General features: G+C 45.4%; 1 protein-coding gene across 6 annotated transcripts in view; it reads left to right on the top strand.

The window, feature by feature from the left end:
- ADARB2 (adenosine deaminase RNA specific B2 (inactive)) overlaps window positions 1–18,253 on the top strand; it is a 372,833-nt gene that overhangs the window by 300,812 nt on the left and 53,768 nt on the right. For all 6 annotated transcript variants that reach the window (XM_081834283.1, XM_081834282.1, XM_081834279.1 and 3 more), the window contains one exon: window positions 5,447–5,561. In XM_081834283.1, the coding sequence (XP_081690409.1) occupies window positions 5,447–5,561 (115 nt within the window). The remainder of the gene's footprint in view (window positions 1–5,446; window positions 5,562–18,253) is intronic.

Here is an 18,253-nt window from a genome sequence, read left to right as displayed (position 1 = left end):
CATCACTACTGGGAAAACCACAGCTTTAACTATACGGACCTTTGTTGGCAAGGTGATGTCTCTGCTTTTTATGGCCCAGAGATCCAGGAAATCTTAAAGCATGATTACCTCATGGTCTGCATTGAACTTCTGAAGTATATATATATATATATAAATACCCCACAGATTTTTCTTTCTTGGTTCATGCAAAGAGGGAAGCTTTTATTTTATTTTGGGCATGGAGGCGTAAATCCCTCATTACCAATGAAAGATATTCATATAATTTTACTCTGCTCAACATTTGCCTCCAAATGTCAACAGTTTACTGAAAAATGAAGTGCTGGGGGTGGCGATAACCAACGGTGCTCTTGATGGTGCCTGTTTAGTGAAAGATTTCATCCCACCCATATGCAAATCTAACCTTTCTAATATTTGAGCCCAATAAGCCCAAAGACGGGGTTTCAGTAGAAAAATGTTTACTAAAGACTTTCTTCCTTTACAATCTATTGATTTTAATATCCTTACCATTCCTGTTGAATGTCAATATCCCCCTGCAGACTGCCACTACAAGCCTGAATCCATTTCATTTATTTATACCATTTGAGGAAAAAAAGTGCTGAGAAATGAATAAAAAGTTCTTTCTTGCTGGTGTCCTAGCATTGAGAGTCGCAACTTGATCATTTGTTTCCTGCATGAATAACTGGGGGTGTTTTAATATGTCCAGGACACGGGTGGCACTGTGGGTTAAACCACAGAGCCTAGAACTTGCCGATCAGAAGGTTGGCGGTTCGAATCCCCGCGACAGGGTGAGCTCCCTTTGCTCGGTCCCTGCTCCTACTAAACTAGCAGTTCGAAAGCACATCAAAGTGCAAGTAGATAAATAGGTACCGCTCCGGCGGGAAGGTAAACGGCGTTTCTGTGCGCTGCTCTGGTTCGCCAGAAGCGGCTTAGTCATGCTGACCACATGACCCGGAAGCTGTATGCCAGCTCCCTCAGCCAGTAAAGCGAGATGAGCGCCGCAACCCCAGAGTCATCTGCGACTGGACCTAATGGTCAGGGGTCCCTTTACCTTTTTTTTAATATGTCCATCAAGGACAAGAATGTCAGAAGAGCCCCACTGGATCAGACTGAAGGTCCAACAGACTCAAAAGAAAGGGGCCAAGCCCTGTGGCTGTGCATGCCAAGGTTCCAGGTTCAAACTCTGGCATCTCTAGGCAAAGCTTTGAATTACCTTTGTTGAGTCGCTGAGTTATTAGACAACATGTGAACTAGATCAGTGGAAGCCCACATGGTGCCTTACCCCCCATTTTATTGTTAGTAGATGTTCAGGCATTCTTTTGACTGAATTGGCTTGTTTCCCACAAATTAATTCCCTGATCAAACACAGCATCATGACGCGACAAAGCTTGAAGGATCTGTGAAGTCTCAAGGCCAGGTCTAGCTGTCAGGGACCCTCAAACCACTTGGTCTAGGAAGCGGGAAAACTCTTCTATCACTTGGTTTTCCTCATAAGCTAGCTATGAGCAAGCATGACAGAAGTTGTAGTGAAGGACTGAAGTACCTCAGAATACGCAGGAGTGGTTCCATTATCCATGAAGCCGCAACCACCTATGTGCTTCTCCATGTTTCTATCTTCCTTCTTTCACAAGCTAACATACTTCCATAAAAATGGAATCAAAGGCCCAGGACGCCACACCCCCCCCCCCCATCATACCACTTCAAACACCTGCAAAACCTTTCTGAAACGAGTATGCACAACTTGAGCAACAACATCTCTTACTACACAAACTTCTGTGGCCTAAGTTATGTTGTTATAGCGGTTGGAGTTCTCTGGGGCTCACAATTCGAACTTAAAACACAACAAGGGGATTATCCCCTCCCCGGGAAAACTGATATTTGGTTTTAAATCAGAGCAAACATAAGTCAGGTTTTCAGCAAATTGCTGTTTTGTTCCGATTTAAAGCTAGATATTGGGTTTTTCCTGGGAAAGGAATGGGGCAAAGGGGAAATCTATTGGACCTGTGCTTTCTAGGCACCGGATAAAAGGATGAGCCCGAGGTCCTTCTTTTCCCCAGTTTCAGTCAAAGCTGGTTTTGGGGGGGAAAGCATCGAAATTATTTCCTAAGAAACAGTAGGATAGATACAGGGTAGATACGAATTGTGATGAACGCTGTGTGTCTACCATTTTCCAAACCAGTGGTGGGAGCGCACTGGGTCAATGGAAGCATGTGCAAAGCCTGGCAAGACTGCTACATTTTCTGCTTCATGATGTTTTTCTTTCTCTTTAATAACCACTTGACTTATTTCTGCTAACTTCTCTTGTAATGGATTTAGTGTTCTTCAAAGTCCCTGGTCAGTCTTTTGAGTTCAGCAAAAGCCAAGTCCTTTTATTGTTTCTCTCTACCTCGAGCCAATTTGCTCTTTTGCCTCGACTTGGGTCTCTTGTGCTTGCTTTAGGATTTGCTGCCAAATGAGGCAAAAGAAACTGTGGCTAGTGAGATTTCTAAAGCCAATGTTAAAAATTTCATTTGTTCCCTCTTAACATTTTAGGAGCAGTTCTTCTAGGAGGCCTATGTGCCTCCAAGCTAATTAACTCCTAATGAGTGTGAAACACCCAGGGATGTTTACATGAAGGGCACTACAGATGGACCAGACCAGATTGTAGAGCTGGGAGAGATTAACATTATGGTTTGATCCTTTTTATTAAAAAAAAAAAAGTTATTGAAACATTCTTCTTTTCAATACTCTCTAACTGAAGATGATAAAAATCAGCAATCCATACTGATTTTTGTTGAACTGAATCATTCCCATCTCCAGACTATTGGAAATGGCAACTACTATTTCCCTCAGGGAATAGGTTTCTAAGTTGACTGCCTCATTATGGTGCTGGGAAATTTCCTATAGGTCAGGAACTTTGGTTGCCACACTGGCTCACATGCTTAAGCCATTCAGAGATATTTGCTCTGGAATGTCCTTTCTCTAACACACTTGCTTTTTGTTTATGGTGTGTGGTGGTTTATATAGCTTAAGATGATCTGCACCTGGCCTGGTGGTTGTACAGTCTTGATCAGATGTTTCCTAGTGGCTGAGAGGGTGAGGCCCTGCTTGAAATCTTGCCTGAACTGTGCCTGCATTACCTTAGGTAAGCTGCTGGCCTGGTTTGAATGTAACACCACATCATAGGGTAGTGTTGCATGAAAAAGCCTGCTCAAGTTTTGGAGTCTTCCCACTCCTCTAAACTTCCTGCATGGCTGCAAGGAGGAAAGTGAACGCATCCACTTCCTGTTTTTAACTATCCATAGTTTACATCCAGACATGAGGAACTGTAGTTAAAACAAGCCAGGATCTGACACCACAGTTTGATCATGGCTTGTTTCAATAAGCCATCATCTATAAGACTACAGGGCTTCCTCTTCAAACATAACACTAAGCTACATATACTTAGTTAAAAATAAGAGGTGTGTGTTTCCAATTCTTTCCTTTTGGCTCAGCTGAGGAGAGGGTTGCATGAAGCACGGCTTGGGCAGGTTCCTTTACATAATGATGGTTTAGCACAGGCATAGGCAAACTCAGCCCTCCAGATGTTTTGGGACTACAATTCCCATCACCCCTGACCATTGGTCCTGTTAGCTAGGGATCATGCGAGTTGTAGTCCCAAAACATCTGGAGGGCTGAGTTTGCCTATGCCGGGTTAACATTATGCCTAAATCAGGCCACTATCTCTAAACCTCAGTCCCACCGTTATCAATTGCATATCCGTTTAATGCATATCCCACCTTTACACCAGCATCAATAATGTTGTTGATGATGATGATGATGATGATGCAATGTGTGAATGAGGTGCGTTAGATGGCTAGGATGGGCCACAGCATCTGACCAAACTCAGTTACAGTCTCAGGTTTGTGGCCACATGTTTTGAAAGGCTGTGTGTGTGTGTGTGTGTGTGTGTGTGTGTGTGTGCTGGGAAAGAGGGTGTCTCTGGGTGCTCAGAGACATGATGATAACATTCACTTTAAAAGGAAGACTCGGAGCGGGAAGCGAGAAAAGATGTCAACAGCAGAGCACACGCATGACTTACATCTGTGCTGGGACAGCTTGATCCATGTACTGTTATACCGAGACAGCTTTTTCTGTATTTATTTACAGCAAAGCTTAATAATTAATGAGCACTTATTATTATAGCTGCTCCAGAACCATATGGCAGGCAGGATGTGAACAAATCTTTCGAGACAAAGCACTCGGGTGGAAGCGTGTTCTGATTTTGCTCCTTTATGTCTGAGCAGAAGGCAGAGGTGTTTTCGCAGCATGAAATGTTTACTTACAGGCTTTCATTTAGAGAGGGGGGGGGTTTCCTTTTCTTGCTTAGCCCATTCCGCCAACAAATTTCAGGCAGGTCCTGGGCCAGGTTCTTCTCTCGGTGGAACTTAGGCTGAGCAAAAGAGAGGCCTCAGGTACAGAGCGGGAAGTGTAGGATTTGCAAGTTCACAAATGATCCGCAAAGACTGGATTGAAAGGAACAAACTTTTAGTTCTGCTACTGCAAAACTAGATAGAAAACCGAAGGTAGAAAAATGCACCTTGGCTTCCTTTCACTTCTGGTCTCATCCAGAACTGATCCTCTCCCTCCCCTTCCAGATCTCTTTATAGTTCCTACTCACATTACATCAAGTCCAGATAATCTGCTCCATGGTGGATCAGAGCCACAAGATGAGCCTCAATGGAATCCAACTTCATACCCAGTTAGTTAACAATATCAACAACAAAATAGCTTTCTCCACCTAAATTTGTTGTTGTAATCTGTCTGTCTCAGGAGACAATGGAGGAGTGTACCTTCAGGGGTCAAACCATTGGAGAGTTACAGTGCCTGCTGTGGCTGTAGAGACTGATACAGGAGAGACATGTTTTACTGCAGGGGGGGATGGAGATGAAGGCATCCAGTTTTGCTGCAACAGGCGCACCATGAAATTTCTTTTCTCTGCATTCATCCCACCTAAATTAGGCTGTTGGAAACTAAGGAAGCTAAGCCAGAGAGGACTGTTGCATGAAAGGGCTGTGAGATGTGGTACTGAAAACATATTCCTTGCTTTAGAAGGTGCTCAGAAGCACCTTTCATTCTAGTTTGTCTCTGGCTGGCAGATCTTGAGCTTCTAGTAATATGCAGTGTAACTCTTTAACAAGCCTGAAGTCTTACCAATAACGAGCCAGGCAACATCTATGCGAGTCTCCAATGGCGGTCGCTGTAACTACTGGTAGAAAAAGTTGTGTGTGTGTCTGTGGAAGCAATAAGATTAATTTCACACTGAGGTTTAAAGTGGTGCCATTGTGCTTGTTGTGACCTGGATATAGGCAATGACAAAGCCATTTTGATTAAAAGAGAAAGGTGGCAAAGAAGTTATTTTATTGACAGTTGCAGACCATTGCTCCAGTCCAGCAGAGTGAAAGAACGGCTTCTGCTTGTGTCTTTTCAGGAATTCGCGGATTCCCTCTATCAAATGATTACACAGAAGTTTCAAGAGGTGACAGATAATTTTGCTGCCATCTATGCACGTCACAAATCCCTTGCAGGAATCGTCATGACCAGAGGTAAGCGCAAACTTTCTTTCATGCTGGTTTGTAACCTTATAATTTGTTTGGGGATTATTATTTTTCTAGATCCTGAGGGATTGCTCAATTGGTAGAGCACGAGACTCTCAATCTCAGGATCATGGGTTTGATCCCCAAGTTGGGCAAAAGATTCCTGAATTGCAGGGAGGTGAACTAGGTTGTCCTCATGGTCCCTTCCAACTCTACAACTCTATGATTCCATGGTTCTTCTAGTGGAAGATGAAACATAGTTTACACTGGCCACTAGGGGCGGGAGGTAGTTTCTGCATTTGTGTTTGAGGTCTTTATAGTATTTGAATTCAGTGATTCAAACTTCTTATATTGTAATGGTTGCTCTGAGACTTTGTGCTGTACAGTGGAGGTGGGGGACCTCAGGCCCAGAGAACAAATGTGACCCTCCAAGCCTCTGAATCTGGCCCTTGGAGCTCTCTTCATGCCACATGCCCTCTCCCCAAGCCAGTCCTGCTTTGCATCCTTCTCGGGTGTTTTTGCCTGGTTGCAATGTGACCTTGAGCTTAATTTTGCTTTACATTAACTTAATGCTTAACTTTCCTCAATTCTCTACAGCAGAGTGGTCCAAAGTGCAGCTCTTGGGCTGCATGTGCCTCTTGGGGCCTTTTTGGGTGGGCCTTGGCAACATTTGGCGTCCCTCCCATAGCCCTTGTGTTGCTTTCCCAAAGCCCAGTAAGCAAGACACTGGGCATTGGGCAAGAGGCGCAAGGCTCTGACAGGGTCCTAGAGCCCTTCTGTCTCCTTCCCAAAGCCTAGTTAGCACTTTCCCAACTTTGGGAAGGAGGTGGGAGGGCTGTAGGACCCTGGTCAGAGCCTAGGACCCTGGTCAGACTCCTTCCCCAAACCCAGCATCTCACTTAGATGGCTTTGGGCAGTAAGTACAATGGCTTGGAGGGGGGCATCAAATTTTGGCCTCGTCCTCACCCCAGGCAATGTGTGGTTCATGGGTTCCGTGTCAAAGTACTCTTGCAGCCCACTTGGTATGCAAAGTTGGACCTCTCTGCTATACAACATGATTTTAGAATGGTAGCACTGAATCTACTGCTATGTACTATTGTTAGTTGTTACTATTTATTAGCATAACTTATAACCCACTTTTCAGCTCAAAGAGCCCCAATACAAAATACATTTAAATGCACAATGTACTATGTCAACAAAATTGCCGCAAACACCTTAAGAGCAGCACAAACATAAACGACAGAAACAGTCTTTGCCTCCTTCAAGTTCTAAATAAATCCCCAAGATAAAGGAGCATTTGCTTGCTTATAAAAAGTTAACATAGATGTGGGTCCTGGGAGGGCTAGGGGCCATCACAGAAAAGCCCCTGCTCCTGATAATCCTGGCACTCAAACATGTATAAATCATAAAACAGAGTGAGGGGGTTCATTAAATGATTGAAGAGACTATAATTATACAGGCAGCATAATTCCATGCTACCTTACCTCAATTAATTATTTTGTACCCCACTTTCCAGTCAAAAAAATTGTTCCCAAAGCAACATGCCAATACACAATGGAACCAACCCATGTCCTATTGCAGGCTGAGTTGAGGGGGGGGGGGGATGTGAATAAACAAAAATGCTAGTTGCCAAAGATAAAAAGTATATTTATTGGGGTAAATCCATTCTGGATAACTAAGAACGTCTGAAGTTGAAATCATGCTACAGTGCAGAAATGCATTATAGGTCTAATCTCACAAATTTTATATTTATGGGTGGTTTTTCCCCAAATCGTTTTAATAGCTGTGGTATTGTCATGATGCACGAAAATTCATGAGGCTTCTAAATTCTGCAGGCAAAACTTTGGATTCTAATCCAATCCCAGGTGTTTTGTCTCCTACGTAGTTTTTACTTCAGCTTGCAAAAGTACAAAGGCAGCAAATTGTGTATCAAATATAGACCATTATCTCATATGCATATGTTTCGAGCTTGACAGACGATTTTTCAGAGAAGGCAGGAGGTATCCAATGCATATTCAGAGGGGGCTTGCTAAATTATCTGGAACAAACTGGCACTGCACTGTAGACTCAGGCTGTGCAATATGTTAACTGCTACGAGCTCTGACTAGATCACGAGGCAGAAGTGAACCACTGTTCAGTCTAGGGCAGAATGAAGGTCATTGCAGTCAATTCCGTCCACCCCTTCATTAAAGAAACCATAAATATTCAGGGCAGATAGCTGACCCATGGGCTCATAAAGATCCCAGACACAAGATACCCAATATCTGTTCTTGCAAGGGCCATGTTACTTTCTGGACAACATCTGGGCCTCCACAAAGATGGTCACCCATGAAAACCAGCACCCTGTGTGAGCAGAATTCATGTCCCTGCACATAGATGGGCTGGTCCACCCTGTCTGCGTCCCCCTGTGCTACACTGCACGCCTCTCCAGATGATCCCATGAGCCTCAGGAGCAGCTTTTGAGGATGTGCAGCATCTGTGGTGAGAAGGGGGATCTGAAAAAGGTACTCACGTGCATCACACTTTGAATCCTGGCCTGCATGTGTCATTGTAGCAGCCCAAATCGGATGCAGCCAACCAAAGACTTTCTCTTTGAAAAAAGTCAGAAGCTGCTCAGCTCTCCTAGCATTAAGGAAGGCAGGAAGCCTCCTGAGACCTTCTGACTTTTTCCCAAGACTTATCTCCAACGGGAGAGAAGAACCTAGCCTTCTCCCAAGTTTTCCATGCATGCCAAAGGACTTGGCAATCTTGGCTCTTGCAAGTGGGACAAAAAGCAGGTGCAACGTCTGTGTATCCTAGGGAACTCAGAGATGGGAGGAATCTTTCACCTTGTCCCAAGCGCAAGAGAGAAGAGACCACTGTGAAATGTTCTGCGCCTAAAGGAAAGACAGAAATATATATAGAGAGAGAAGTTTTGCATTTGTTAGACAGTCTTTGATTTGGGAGTGTCTTGCTAGAGACCTAACCTAGGGCTTTTTAAATGTTTTGGATTTGTAATGGCAGATTTCCTTTCCACCTGCAATTACTGGACATAATAAAGAGCCCCTGCCACACATTCTAAGGCTAATCTATTATTTCCAAAGTCCTTCTTCAAAGAGAGTGGGGGGAAGCCCTCTGCACACTTACAGTGAATAAGAAGAAGGCTGGTATTTAAACACTATTTTTTCCATTTGAACTTGATACATCTTGACAGTTTAAATATAGATAGAGACATCTTTGTCTGCTTTTCTCTTCAAAATACATAATCTAAGAAGTTTGGTCCTCTTCAGAGAAGGAGGCGAGGAAACTCACAGAAGAGCAATATACATTGATTTTTTGAGTTCAATTTTCTCTTTCTCTTCTCTCTCTTTTTTTTCCTGAAGCTGACAATCACTTTGATCTTAAAAGCAAGCAGGGAGGCCTTTTCAGTTATCTTACATATGAAATAAAGATGAAGTGGACAAAAGGGGCTCTAAACAGCAATTTCACGCTGTGATAAAAGATGGCAAATTATCGCCCATATCTCATGAAATGGATCTTAATGATTGCTAAGTGAGGTAGCAGGAGAAAAGTAAAAAGTTGGCAATCTGTCTCCATGGATCCTTCCAGTCGTTTTAAGATTCAGAAGGCAGGGCACCTAAAGGTAATCAAGAATATTGATGGGCAATTGATTCCTGGCCCTTAGTTTACTGCCTGGTAAAATGTATTAGCAGACTGATACAATAGGCCAGCGATTTAAGGAGCCAATATGCCGTCGGAAGCATTGTCAAAACAGAAAAGCCAAGTATGCGTGCTTTACAAAACTCCTCCACAAACAAGTTCTGGGGGGCTGCGTTACATCACACACACTTTGCAACAGGGGGAGCCAACTTTTGGGGGCCAACAGGTGCATTTGAAATTTTGGGAAAGTGCTATGGGCATCTGTCACACACACAAAAATGGCTGCTGTAGAAGATGTGGAGTAACACAAATTAGCTGCCATGTTTTAAAGAGCAGAGGAGGGCGTATGCTCGCAAAAAGGTGTAGGACTTCGTCTCTGTCGATGAGAAAAAAGGCAACAGCATCAGCCACCACTGCGCTTGCTTACAGGGGGAAGGTCTTTGCATCTTTGCACCTCTCCTCATGAGGGAGGGGGGCCCGCTCTGGGGTCCAGTGAAATGTGGGCAGGAGAGACCAAGCCATTGCAAACGGAACTGAGGAGGAGTAAATGAGGTCCGATGACAGAGGGCTTAATGGGGAAGCAAAACTGCTTAAGGAAACAGATCTCAGAAGGGCTCTGAGGATGGGACAACTGAAGCCAACTGAAGTCAACTGAAGAGCTGACCAGGTGCTTCCTGAAGGCAAGAGAAGCCCCTGGGGCTCTGAAGACCCTCAAGATCCATAGAAGGAAGGTAGAAGCTCTCACAATGAAGCCTTGAGATTGTGCCTCTCTGCATCCATGTCTACCATACTGTGATTTGCCTGCCCTAACATAGCGTATGTGTAGACTACCTATCCAGTGCAGTGCCACTATTGAATTGGAGGGTCAAAGGTGCTGCGTTTTTCTTGGTTTGCTTGCTTAACATTTTGTTACGCCATCCTTCATACAAATCCCAAGGTGGTGTACATCAATAAAACACAACCTCATAAAACAGTGCATTAAAACAAAATGAGCGAAAGCACGTGGCAATTATTCAGTAGTGGGTTGACAAAGCAGATGACACAGAGATTTCTCCAAGTAGTTCTTTTTAAGTAAGCTGGAACTGAACTGAACTGAACTGAACAGCTCAGCCGGCCTGATTTACAGGCAGCCGGCTGTCAACATTGTAACAACAACATTGTAACAACAACAACCCAGAGTTTCCCACCTAAATTAACTGGTGTGGACCTGAGTGAAAACTATATACACAATACGCCTGGTGGCCAGGGTGAGAACTTCAATATTTAACAGCAATAAATAAGTATAATGCAGCAATAGCCACAGTAGCTTTGGGACAATAACCTCCCAAGGTTTGGCATCAGTCTCCCACAAAAGGCTGGGTGGGTGAATAAAGCCAACTTCAGGAGTCACCAAAAGCTCAGCAGAGCTGCTGCCTGCCCAATTTCAAGTGATCTGTGTGGAACACTGCATGCAGATAACTGGGGTCAGGGCTTGCTCCAGGTGGCCCTGGGCAAAGGATCCTCTAGTAGATCCCATCCTCTGCCAGCTGGCCCTGGGAGGCTCCTCTGGCTGTGGTAGTAGTGCTGCAAGCAGTCAGCCAACCTTTGAATTTTCCAGAGTGCCCCAGAATTAAGCTTATTCTGAGGCTTGTTGGGAAATGCATCTACTTAGTGCAGCTTGGTCTGCCATGTTGGGGTGTGTGGAACAGGAGCAGGGGTTTGGTTAGCATTAGCAGGGGCCTGATGTTGACCCTAACCTATGTCCATGAATGAAGAGATGATCAGGAGACCCTTCACAGAGGGATGATTTCCCAGAGTGCTTCAACAGTCAGTCCCTCTTTGAGGGAAGGGGAATAAAGTTCTCTGAGCAACTCTCAGCAGCCTTCACAAACTTCAGCTCCCAGATTCTCTGGGGGAAGACACAACAATTGAGGGTGGTATATGATGCTGCTTTAAATGTATGGCACAGGTGGAGACTATAATCGCAGCTTCCTCTGTCCCACTGCAACACATTGATTGAGGCATGGACAGAGCCTGAATGAATGGGCAGAAGCATGGGCAGAGGTGCATATGATTCTGCTAAATCAGCGTACTCTCCGCCAGGGCAGCAGTTTTCCTTCTTCTCTGTTCACAGAGGGGACAGGGGAGTAAATGAAATGGGCCATAGAAACCAGAAGCGGAAAAGACTGCTAAGTCATCACATCCATGCCTCCGCAAGTGCTGGATTGCTCCCCGTACTGCACCCTTGAGTGCCTTTCTTTCCCAATTTTAGATTTAAATGTACCACTTAGCAGCGGGTCTTTTGGCTCTTCCTTGGGGAGCCCTCTTCCACTCTAAGTAGCCTTTGTTGTTAATAATAATCCCCTCTCCTTCTTGATTTTCTTGCCTTTGATTGTGCTGAAGCCATCTTCATTATAATACAACAGTTGCTTTCTTTCCCCGCTTCACGCAAAACCTTCTCTAGGTTTACACCTTCCACGAGCTTCCAGACCATTTTCCTCTTACCTTAGTGCATCAATGAGTGCAGTTATACATATTTGATTATTTTAATCTCTCCCGTGGAGCCATTCTCTGCTTGCAAACATTTAATCAGTTCTGTTGCCACTCTGATTTATGCCCCATTCTGTCAACATCGGATTCGTGGCGATCCTGAGCAAGAGAATTCTAATTAGGGATGACATAAGGTGGCTATTCTTGCATGAAGAGGGATGTAAAATGTGGTGCACTGCTATTTTTGAACTCCCCACTGACGTGAAGAGAGCTGATCCAACATAAGAGCAAATTTGCCTGAGAGAGAGAGCCCTTTTCTCCCTATGAGCCCACTCCCTGTGAGGTTCATTAGGATCTCTAGGCCTCAGGATCAGGCCTTGTCTTAGGCTCTGCTTCCAGGGCAAGAAGCCCCCCAGGGAATCCCCACACTGCTTTTTCTAGTTACTATTTGTACTTTTCAGATTCATACATTTCATTCGTTTAACAATCAATTTAACATTTCAAAGTTTGACTTTCTTCCCCCTCTTTCTGCAGTTCCTTAAATTTATTTTTTAATATCTTCCGCGTATCCAAATTGATTTAATTATCTACTTGATTACCGTATTTTTCGCCCTATAGGACGCACCGGCCCATAGGACGCACCTAGTTTTTGGGGGGGGAAATCAAGGGAAAAATTTTTTTTCCCGCCCAGGTTTGCGCAGCCATCCCCAAGCTAGAAGAGGGAGACAGAGCGCTCCGTCTCCCTCTTCTACCTTCAGGGACAGCTTCACTAGCCTCCGTGGGGCAGCGGCTTGCCCTGCTGTCCCCCGAGCTGGTGGGGCTGGTGATGGGGAGAAGCAAGCTTGCTTCTCCCCCCCCCCCCCGCCAGCCTCCAGACCAGGTCCGGGAATAGCGGGGTGGCAGCGCTCCCCCCGAGCTTGTGGGGCTGGCGGGGGGGAGAAGCAAGCTTGCTTCTCCCCCCCGCCAGCCCCCAGATCACGTCGGGGAATAGCGGGGTGGCGGCACTCCGCCTCCCCTCTATCCCCCGAGCTGGTGGGGCTGGTGGGGGGCAGAGAAGCAAGCTTGCTTCTCCCCATCGCCAGCCCCCAGATCAGGTCGGGGAATAGCGGGGTGGCGGCGCTCTGCCTCCCCGCTATCCCCCGAGCTTGTGGGGCTGGTGGGAGGGAGAAGCAAGCTTGCTTCTCCCCCCCGCCAGCCCCCAGATCAGGTCGGGGAATAGCGGGGTGGCAGCGCTCTGCCTCCCCGCTATCCCCCAATCTTGTGGGGCTGGCGGGGGGGAGAAGCAAGCTTGCTTCTCCCCCCCAGCCAGCCCCCAGATCAGGTCGGGGAATAGCGGGGTGGCGGCGCTCTGCCTCCCCTCTATCCCCCGAGCTTGTGGGGCTGGCGATGGGGAGAAGCAAGCTTGCTTCTCCCCATCGCCAGCCCCCAGATCACGTCGGGGAATAGCGGGGTGGCGGCGCTCTGCCTCCCCGCTATCCCCCAAGCTTGTGGGGCTGGTTGGGGGGAGAAGCAAGTTTGCTTCTCCCCCCCCCGCCAGCCTCCAGACCAGGTCGGGGAATAGCGGGGTGGCGGCGCTGCGCCTCCCCGCTGTCCCCCGAGCTTGTGGGCTGCAGGCTGCTGCCCGCAAGCCTTGCGAGCCCGCGGGACCTCCCGCCAGGCTTGCAAGGCTTGTGGATAGCTTTCTGAAGCCTGGAGAGCAAGAGGGGTCGGTGCGCACCGACCCCTCTCGCTCTCCCGGCTTCAGCGAAAGCCTGCATTCGCCCCATAGGATGCACACGCATTTCCCCTTCATTTTTGGAGGGGAAAAAGTGCGTCCTATAGGGCGAAAAATACGGTATATACTCTTATGAAACTGCATGTTATTCTAATAATCTTGCCAAAGCTTTTATGTGTTTGAAATTTATCTGTAAATATTCAACAAACCATTTCCATTCTTTTATAAAAGTTTGTTGAGAGCCAGTGTGGTGTAGTGGTTAAGAGCAGTGGACTCGTAATCTGGGGAACCGGGTTCGCTTCCCCGCTCCTCCACATGCAGCTGCTGGGTGACCTTGGGCCAGTCACACTTCTTTGAAGTCTCTCAGCCCCACTCACCTCACAGAGTGTTTGTTGTGGGGGAGGAAGGGAAAGGAGATTGTTAGCCGCTTTGAGACTCCTGAAGGGGAGTGAAAGGCGGGATATCAAATCCAAACTCTTCTTCTTCTTCTTCTTCTTCTTATCTTGGTTTCTTATTCTTCCGGTAAGTTTTGCCATTTCTGCATATTCCAGAAGTTTTTGTATCCATTCTTCCTTTGCTGGGACTTCTGCTTCTTTCCACTTTGGGGCAAGTAGGATTCTTGCTGCTGTAGTAGCATACATGAATAAATTTCTATACAATTTAGGTAGTTCTGTCCCTATAATTCCCAAAGGAAAAGCTTCTGGGTTTTTCAAAATGAAAGTTATTTTGAAAATCCTTTTCAATTCCCCCACTATGATGCCCCCATGCCATCCTGGCAATTCCACTCTCCACTCACACTTCCTGCCCCTTGCCGCTACCCTGCATGGATAGCACAAGCCATAACCAGCACTGGCATAGTCCAGGAAGCAACTGAGCTGCCAGTGCCTACCTCTTCCTGTCACCTGCTCAACTCCTCCCCAGGATGCAGCTGGAGGGAGGAAAGGGAGGGCTGGCTGTCAAACTTCACATGAATCTTCCATCTGCAAGTTTTTTTCTGCACACACCGCCCAAAGCAGCAGGCCTTTCTCTTTCTTTCATATCCTCAGCAGAGGATATGCGGTTGCTATGGAAAAGCACATCACAAAAGAAAGCCTGAAATGTCTGGTGGAATGTCGCCTAATGCAAAATAGTGACTTTCTTAAGATGGATGTTGATTTAGTGGAATCTAGGGTGGCAATTGCAATTTTAAAAGACAGGTTCCTGGAGTTCTGGACAGATGAGTTGGTGGCAATGTAAAATGCCGACAGACGTGTGATGAGATGGTTTGGGTTCACTTCAAAGAGAGTGCCACGGAAATAAGCATAATGGACACAGGTGGCACTGTGGGTTAAACCACAGAGCCTAGGACTTGCCGATCAGAAGGTTGGCGGTTCAAATCCCCATGACGGGGTGAGCTCCCATTGCTTGGTCCCTGCTCCTGCCAACCTAGCAGTTCAAAAGCACGTCAAGGTGCATGTAGATAAATAGGTACCGCTCCGGCGGGAAGGTAAACGGAGTTTCTGCGCGCTGCTCTGGTTCGCCAGAAGCGGCTTAGTCATGCTGGCCACATGACCCGGAAGCTGTACGCCGGCTCCCTCGGCCAATAAAGCGAGATGAGCGCCGCAACCCCAGAGTTGGCCCCAGAGTTGGGGTCTCTTTACCTTTACCAAAGGGTAATGGCATTATGGACAGGTTTCATAGTGGTTGGAGCAGTGAGGCCTTAGGCTGCCATTCTAAGCATGCTGATGTAGAAAGTGATGTTTGCCAACTGGCTTCAATAACATGAACTGGGAGAGGTCTGTTTTCTCCTGCATACCCCAATATAGCACCCCTTTCTCTTTTTTCAATATCCTTGGCAGAGGATGGTCTAATGGACACCATAACGTCACTATGGGAAAGGATGACACAGATATAGCCTGGAATGAGACTACCTTGGCTTTGAGAAAAGTTCAGTTGAGCTCTATTCCAGAAACAATGAAATGAATAAAATAATCAAGAGTGGGGCTGGAAGTTCAGCGTGATTAGAAATATCTCACACACACACACACACACACACACACACGTTTGATTGATTTGTTAAATGGAAAACAAACAAAAAAGAATAGCAAATTATTGCCTACCAGCTAGATATGAACCAGCACTGAAAATTACATGAAATTGTACCTCATGAATAATTCACAAGGATGACTTTAATCTATCATTATTTCCAGCTCTCTCTTTTTACCGAACAACTTGTTCATGTCAGTAATCACTATTCGAGGAAGGGGGAAATGGGGGGAAACAGATCTGCCTTCCCGAACCTGATGCCCTACAGATGTTTTGGTAACTACCGCTCACGTCAGTCCCTGTGCTAGCCATCTTCATATGGTAGCCATTTTCAAATATCCAATGGGCTGTCACATGGAGACACAAATAGGATTGGGTGGCTAACTTAATTCTGCCATTTCAGATTTCTGTCAATTTCTCCCAAAGCCTCATCCCTTCCAGAGAAGAAACTGGGAGTTCCTTTACCCACCCTAGCAGAAAGGTCCAACAAAAATATTCGGTTTAATGAAGGTGCACTGTAGTTCGTTGCATACATACATTTATTTATATATTTTTCCCAGGGCACATGAGCTTCCTTGTTTCATGGATCTCTTAATCAGGCAGAACAAGCAGGTAGAAAAATTTCATCTTTCAGAGAGAGAGCAAATTAGGTTACATGGGACTGATAACATTTGCATTGCTGATAATGGGTTATTTACAAGGCTGAAATCATTTGCATTGCTGATAAGAGTCTATTTGCAAAGCTGCGTTACAAGTAACAGAAAACATTTGCAATTTACAAAACTATTTGCTAGTGTATTAGAGACCGATTAGGGTTTTAAGGAAGGGTTCAGTTGAGGCCAAATTCCTAAAGAAAAAGGAACTTAACCCTCAAAGTGATTTTCAGCTTCAGCAGATCTTAGGATTGCTTTAACAACCAGTTGTCATCGTATGGTAAATGGTTCCTTGAAAGATGAGGCTTAGAGCCAAGCCTGATTAGCCACTCCACATATTCACAACTGTCCCCCAAAACAATAAGGGGAAAGTCCATAACTGACTGTTATCAAGAACATACTTTTTATGCATCCCACTTCCAGTACTCCAGTTATCTGTGGTCCCCCAGATGTTCAGCTCCCATCAGCCCTAGCCAGCCAGCATGACCAATGGGATGATGGGAGTTGTAGTCCAACAACATATGGAGAGCCATAGGTGAGCCACTCCTGAGTTTTAAAATCCCAGATAGCAGCGCTGGCAAAGACACTGATGTCTTAGATGCTGGAGTTTTGCTTCCAGTTGTATATCTAAGTTATCAGGAATCTAAATGACCCCAGTAAGGCCTTGCCTCTTTTAGTTTATTTATCTTCTGGAAGGTCCCCTCTTACTTCTCCCTCCCCCCAATTTAACATGACCCCAGAGTGGGAAGAAGGTAGATTGGGATCTACTGACAGATCTCTGGGAAATTTGCAGTAGATCCAGTGCTTTTTTTTTCTAGAAAAAAATGTTTAGAGGTGCTCTCTTTTTCCTACTCATCTTGAAATACTGCCCCTCAAGAGGCCAAACTTAGATTCACAAAATGTTTAGAGGTAAGTGTACCCCCCTGCATACCCCCCCCCGAAAAAAGCACTGAGTAGATCACCAAGATTTCTGACTCCCAGTCATTTAACCACCACCACCACAGTAAAACAGCCTCCTCGCCACCTACACCTTCTAAATTAGGTGGCTGAGATGAAGAAATCTTGAGGGGGGAAACCAGGAGGGGATTTTCATGAGGCAGGAAACTCACTTCTGGTACTGAAAACAAATTTCTGGACTGAGCATGAGCTAGAGCATGGGTAGGCAAACTAAGGTCTGGGGGCTAGATCTGGCCCAATCGCCTTCTAATCCGACCCGTGGATGGTCCGGGAATCAGCGTGTTTTTACATGAGTAGAATGTGTCCTTTTATTTAAAATGCATCTCTGAGTTATTTGTGGGGGATAGGAATTTGTTCATACATTTTTTTTCCAAAATATAGTTTGCCATCCCCTCCCAAGGTCCGAGGGACAGTGGAGTGGCCCCCTGCTGAAAAAGTTTGCTGACCCCTGAGCTAGAGGAACCCTGTTCCTGAATTGTATTTTGCTCACTCCCAGACATTAATTTGCGCCTGGCACTCCAGCATTAGTGATATGTCATGGTTTGGCTTAGCATTACATACAAACTGGGTTTTTATGTCCCTTCTCCCCACTTTAAATTACCCCTTCACCAGCACATGGCTGACAAAGCAACTCTTCCTCCTTATTCTCCCCTATTACCTTGCTTCATTTCCTTTTCAAATTGAAAACTATTATAAGGGTTTAGCCCAATATTAAAACCCTCCATTTATAAATTGTTCACCCTTTATATCTAATTTCATCCAGTCTTTCCCGACTCCCCCCATCATCCACAGGAGGTGTAAGGCTTTATTTCATGCAGTGATTTGAGGGGGAAAGAAATATATTCAGAAGACTTTGTCAGACAGATGTATCAGGTGTCAAGGTTATAACAAAGGATGGAGTTCAGTTCTCCCGGTTTATTTTAAATTGTGTGATTCTAGGGTCAGTGAGTCTTATAATAAGGCTTTGCAAAAATTGGGTTAAAGCAGGATAAAAACAGTAAACTGCAAGTGTGTGTGCATGTGTGTTATGATTAATTCTTTTTAATGGTTATTTAATTACTTAGAGTGACTGTAGCATTCTTCATTTGGTCTACCAGGAAAAAAACAAAAAAACAATTGTTATTACACTGCAAATCAACTCTGAATGTTTCTGCTATTTACAAATCAACAGTTTGGATCATGTTGGATCATGCGTCTTGGATCATGCGTCTTTCCAGATTATTGTTTTTTTTACCCATACATGT

Source organism: Podarcis erhardii, assembly GCF_964252035.2.
Source record: "Podarcis erhardii genome assembly, chromosome: 12".
Taxonomy (NCBI): domain Eukaryota; kingdom Metazoa; phylum Chordata; class Lepidosauria; order Squamata; family Lacertidae; genus Podarcis; species Podarcis erhardii.
Note: the sequence above shows the minus strand (reverse complement) of the source record. Positions and strands in the feature narration are given on the sequence as shown.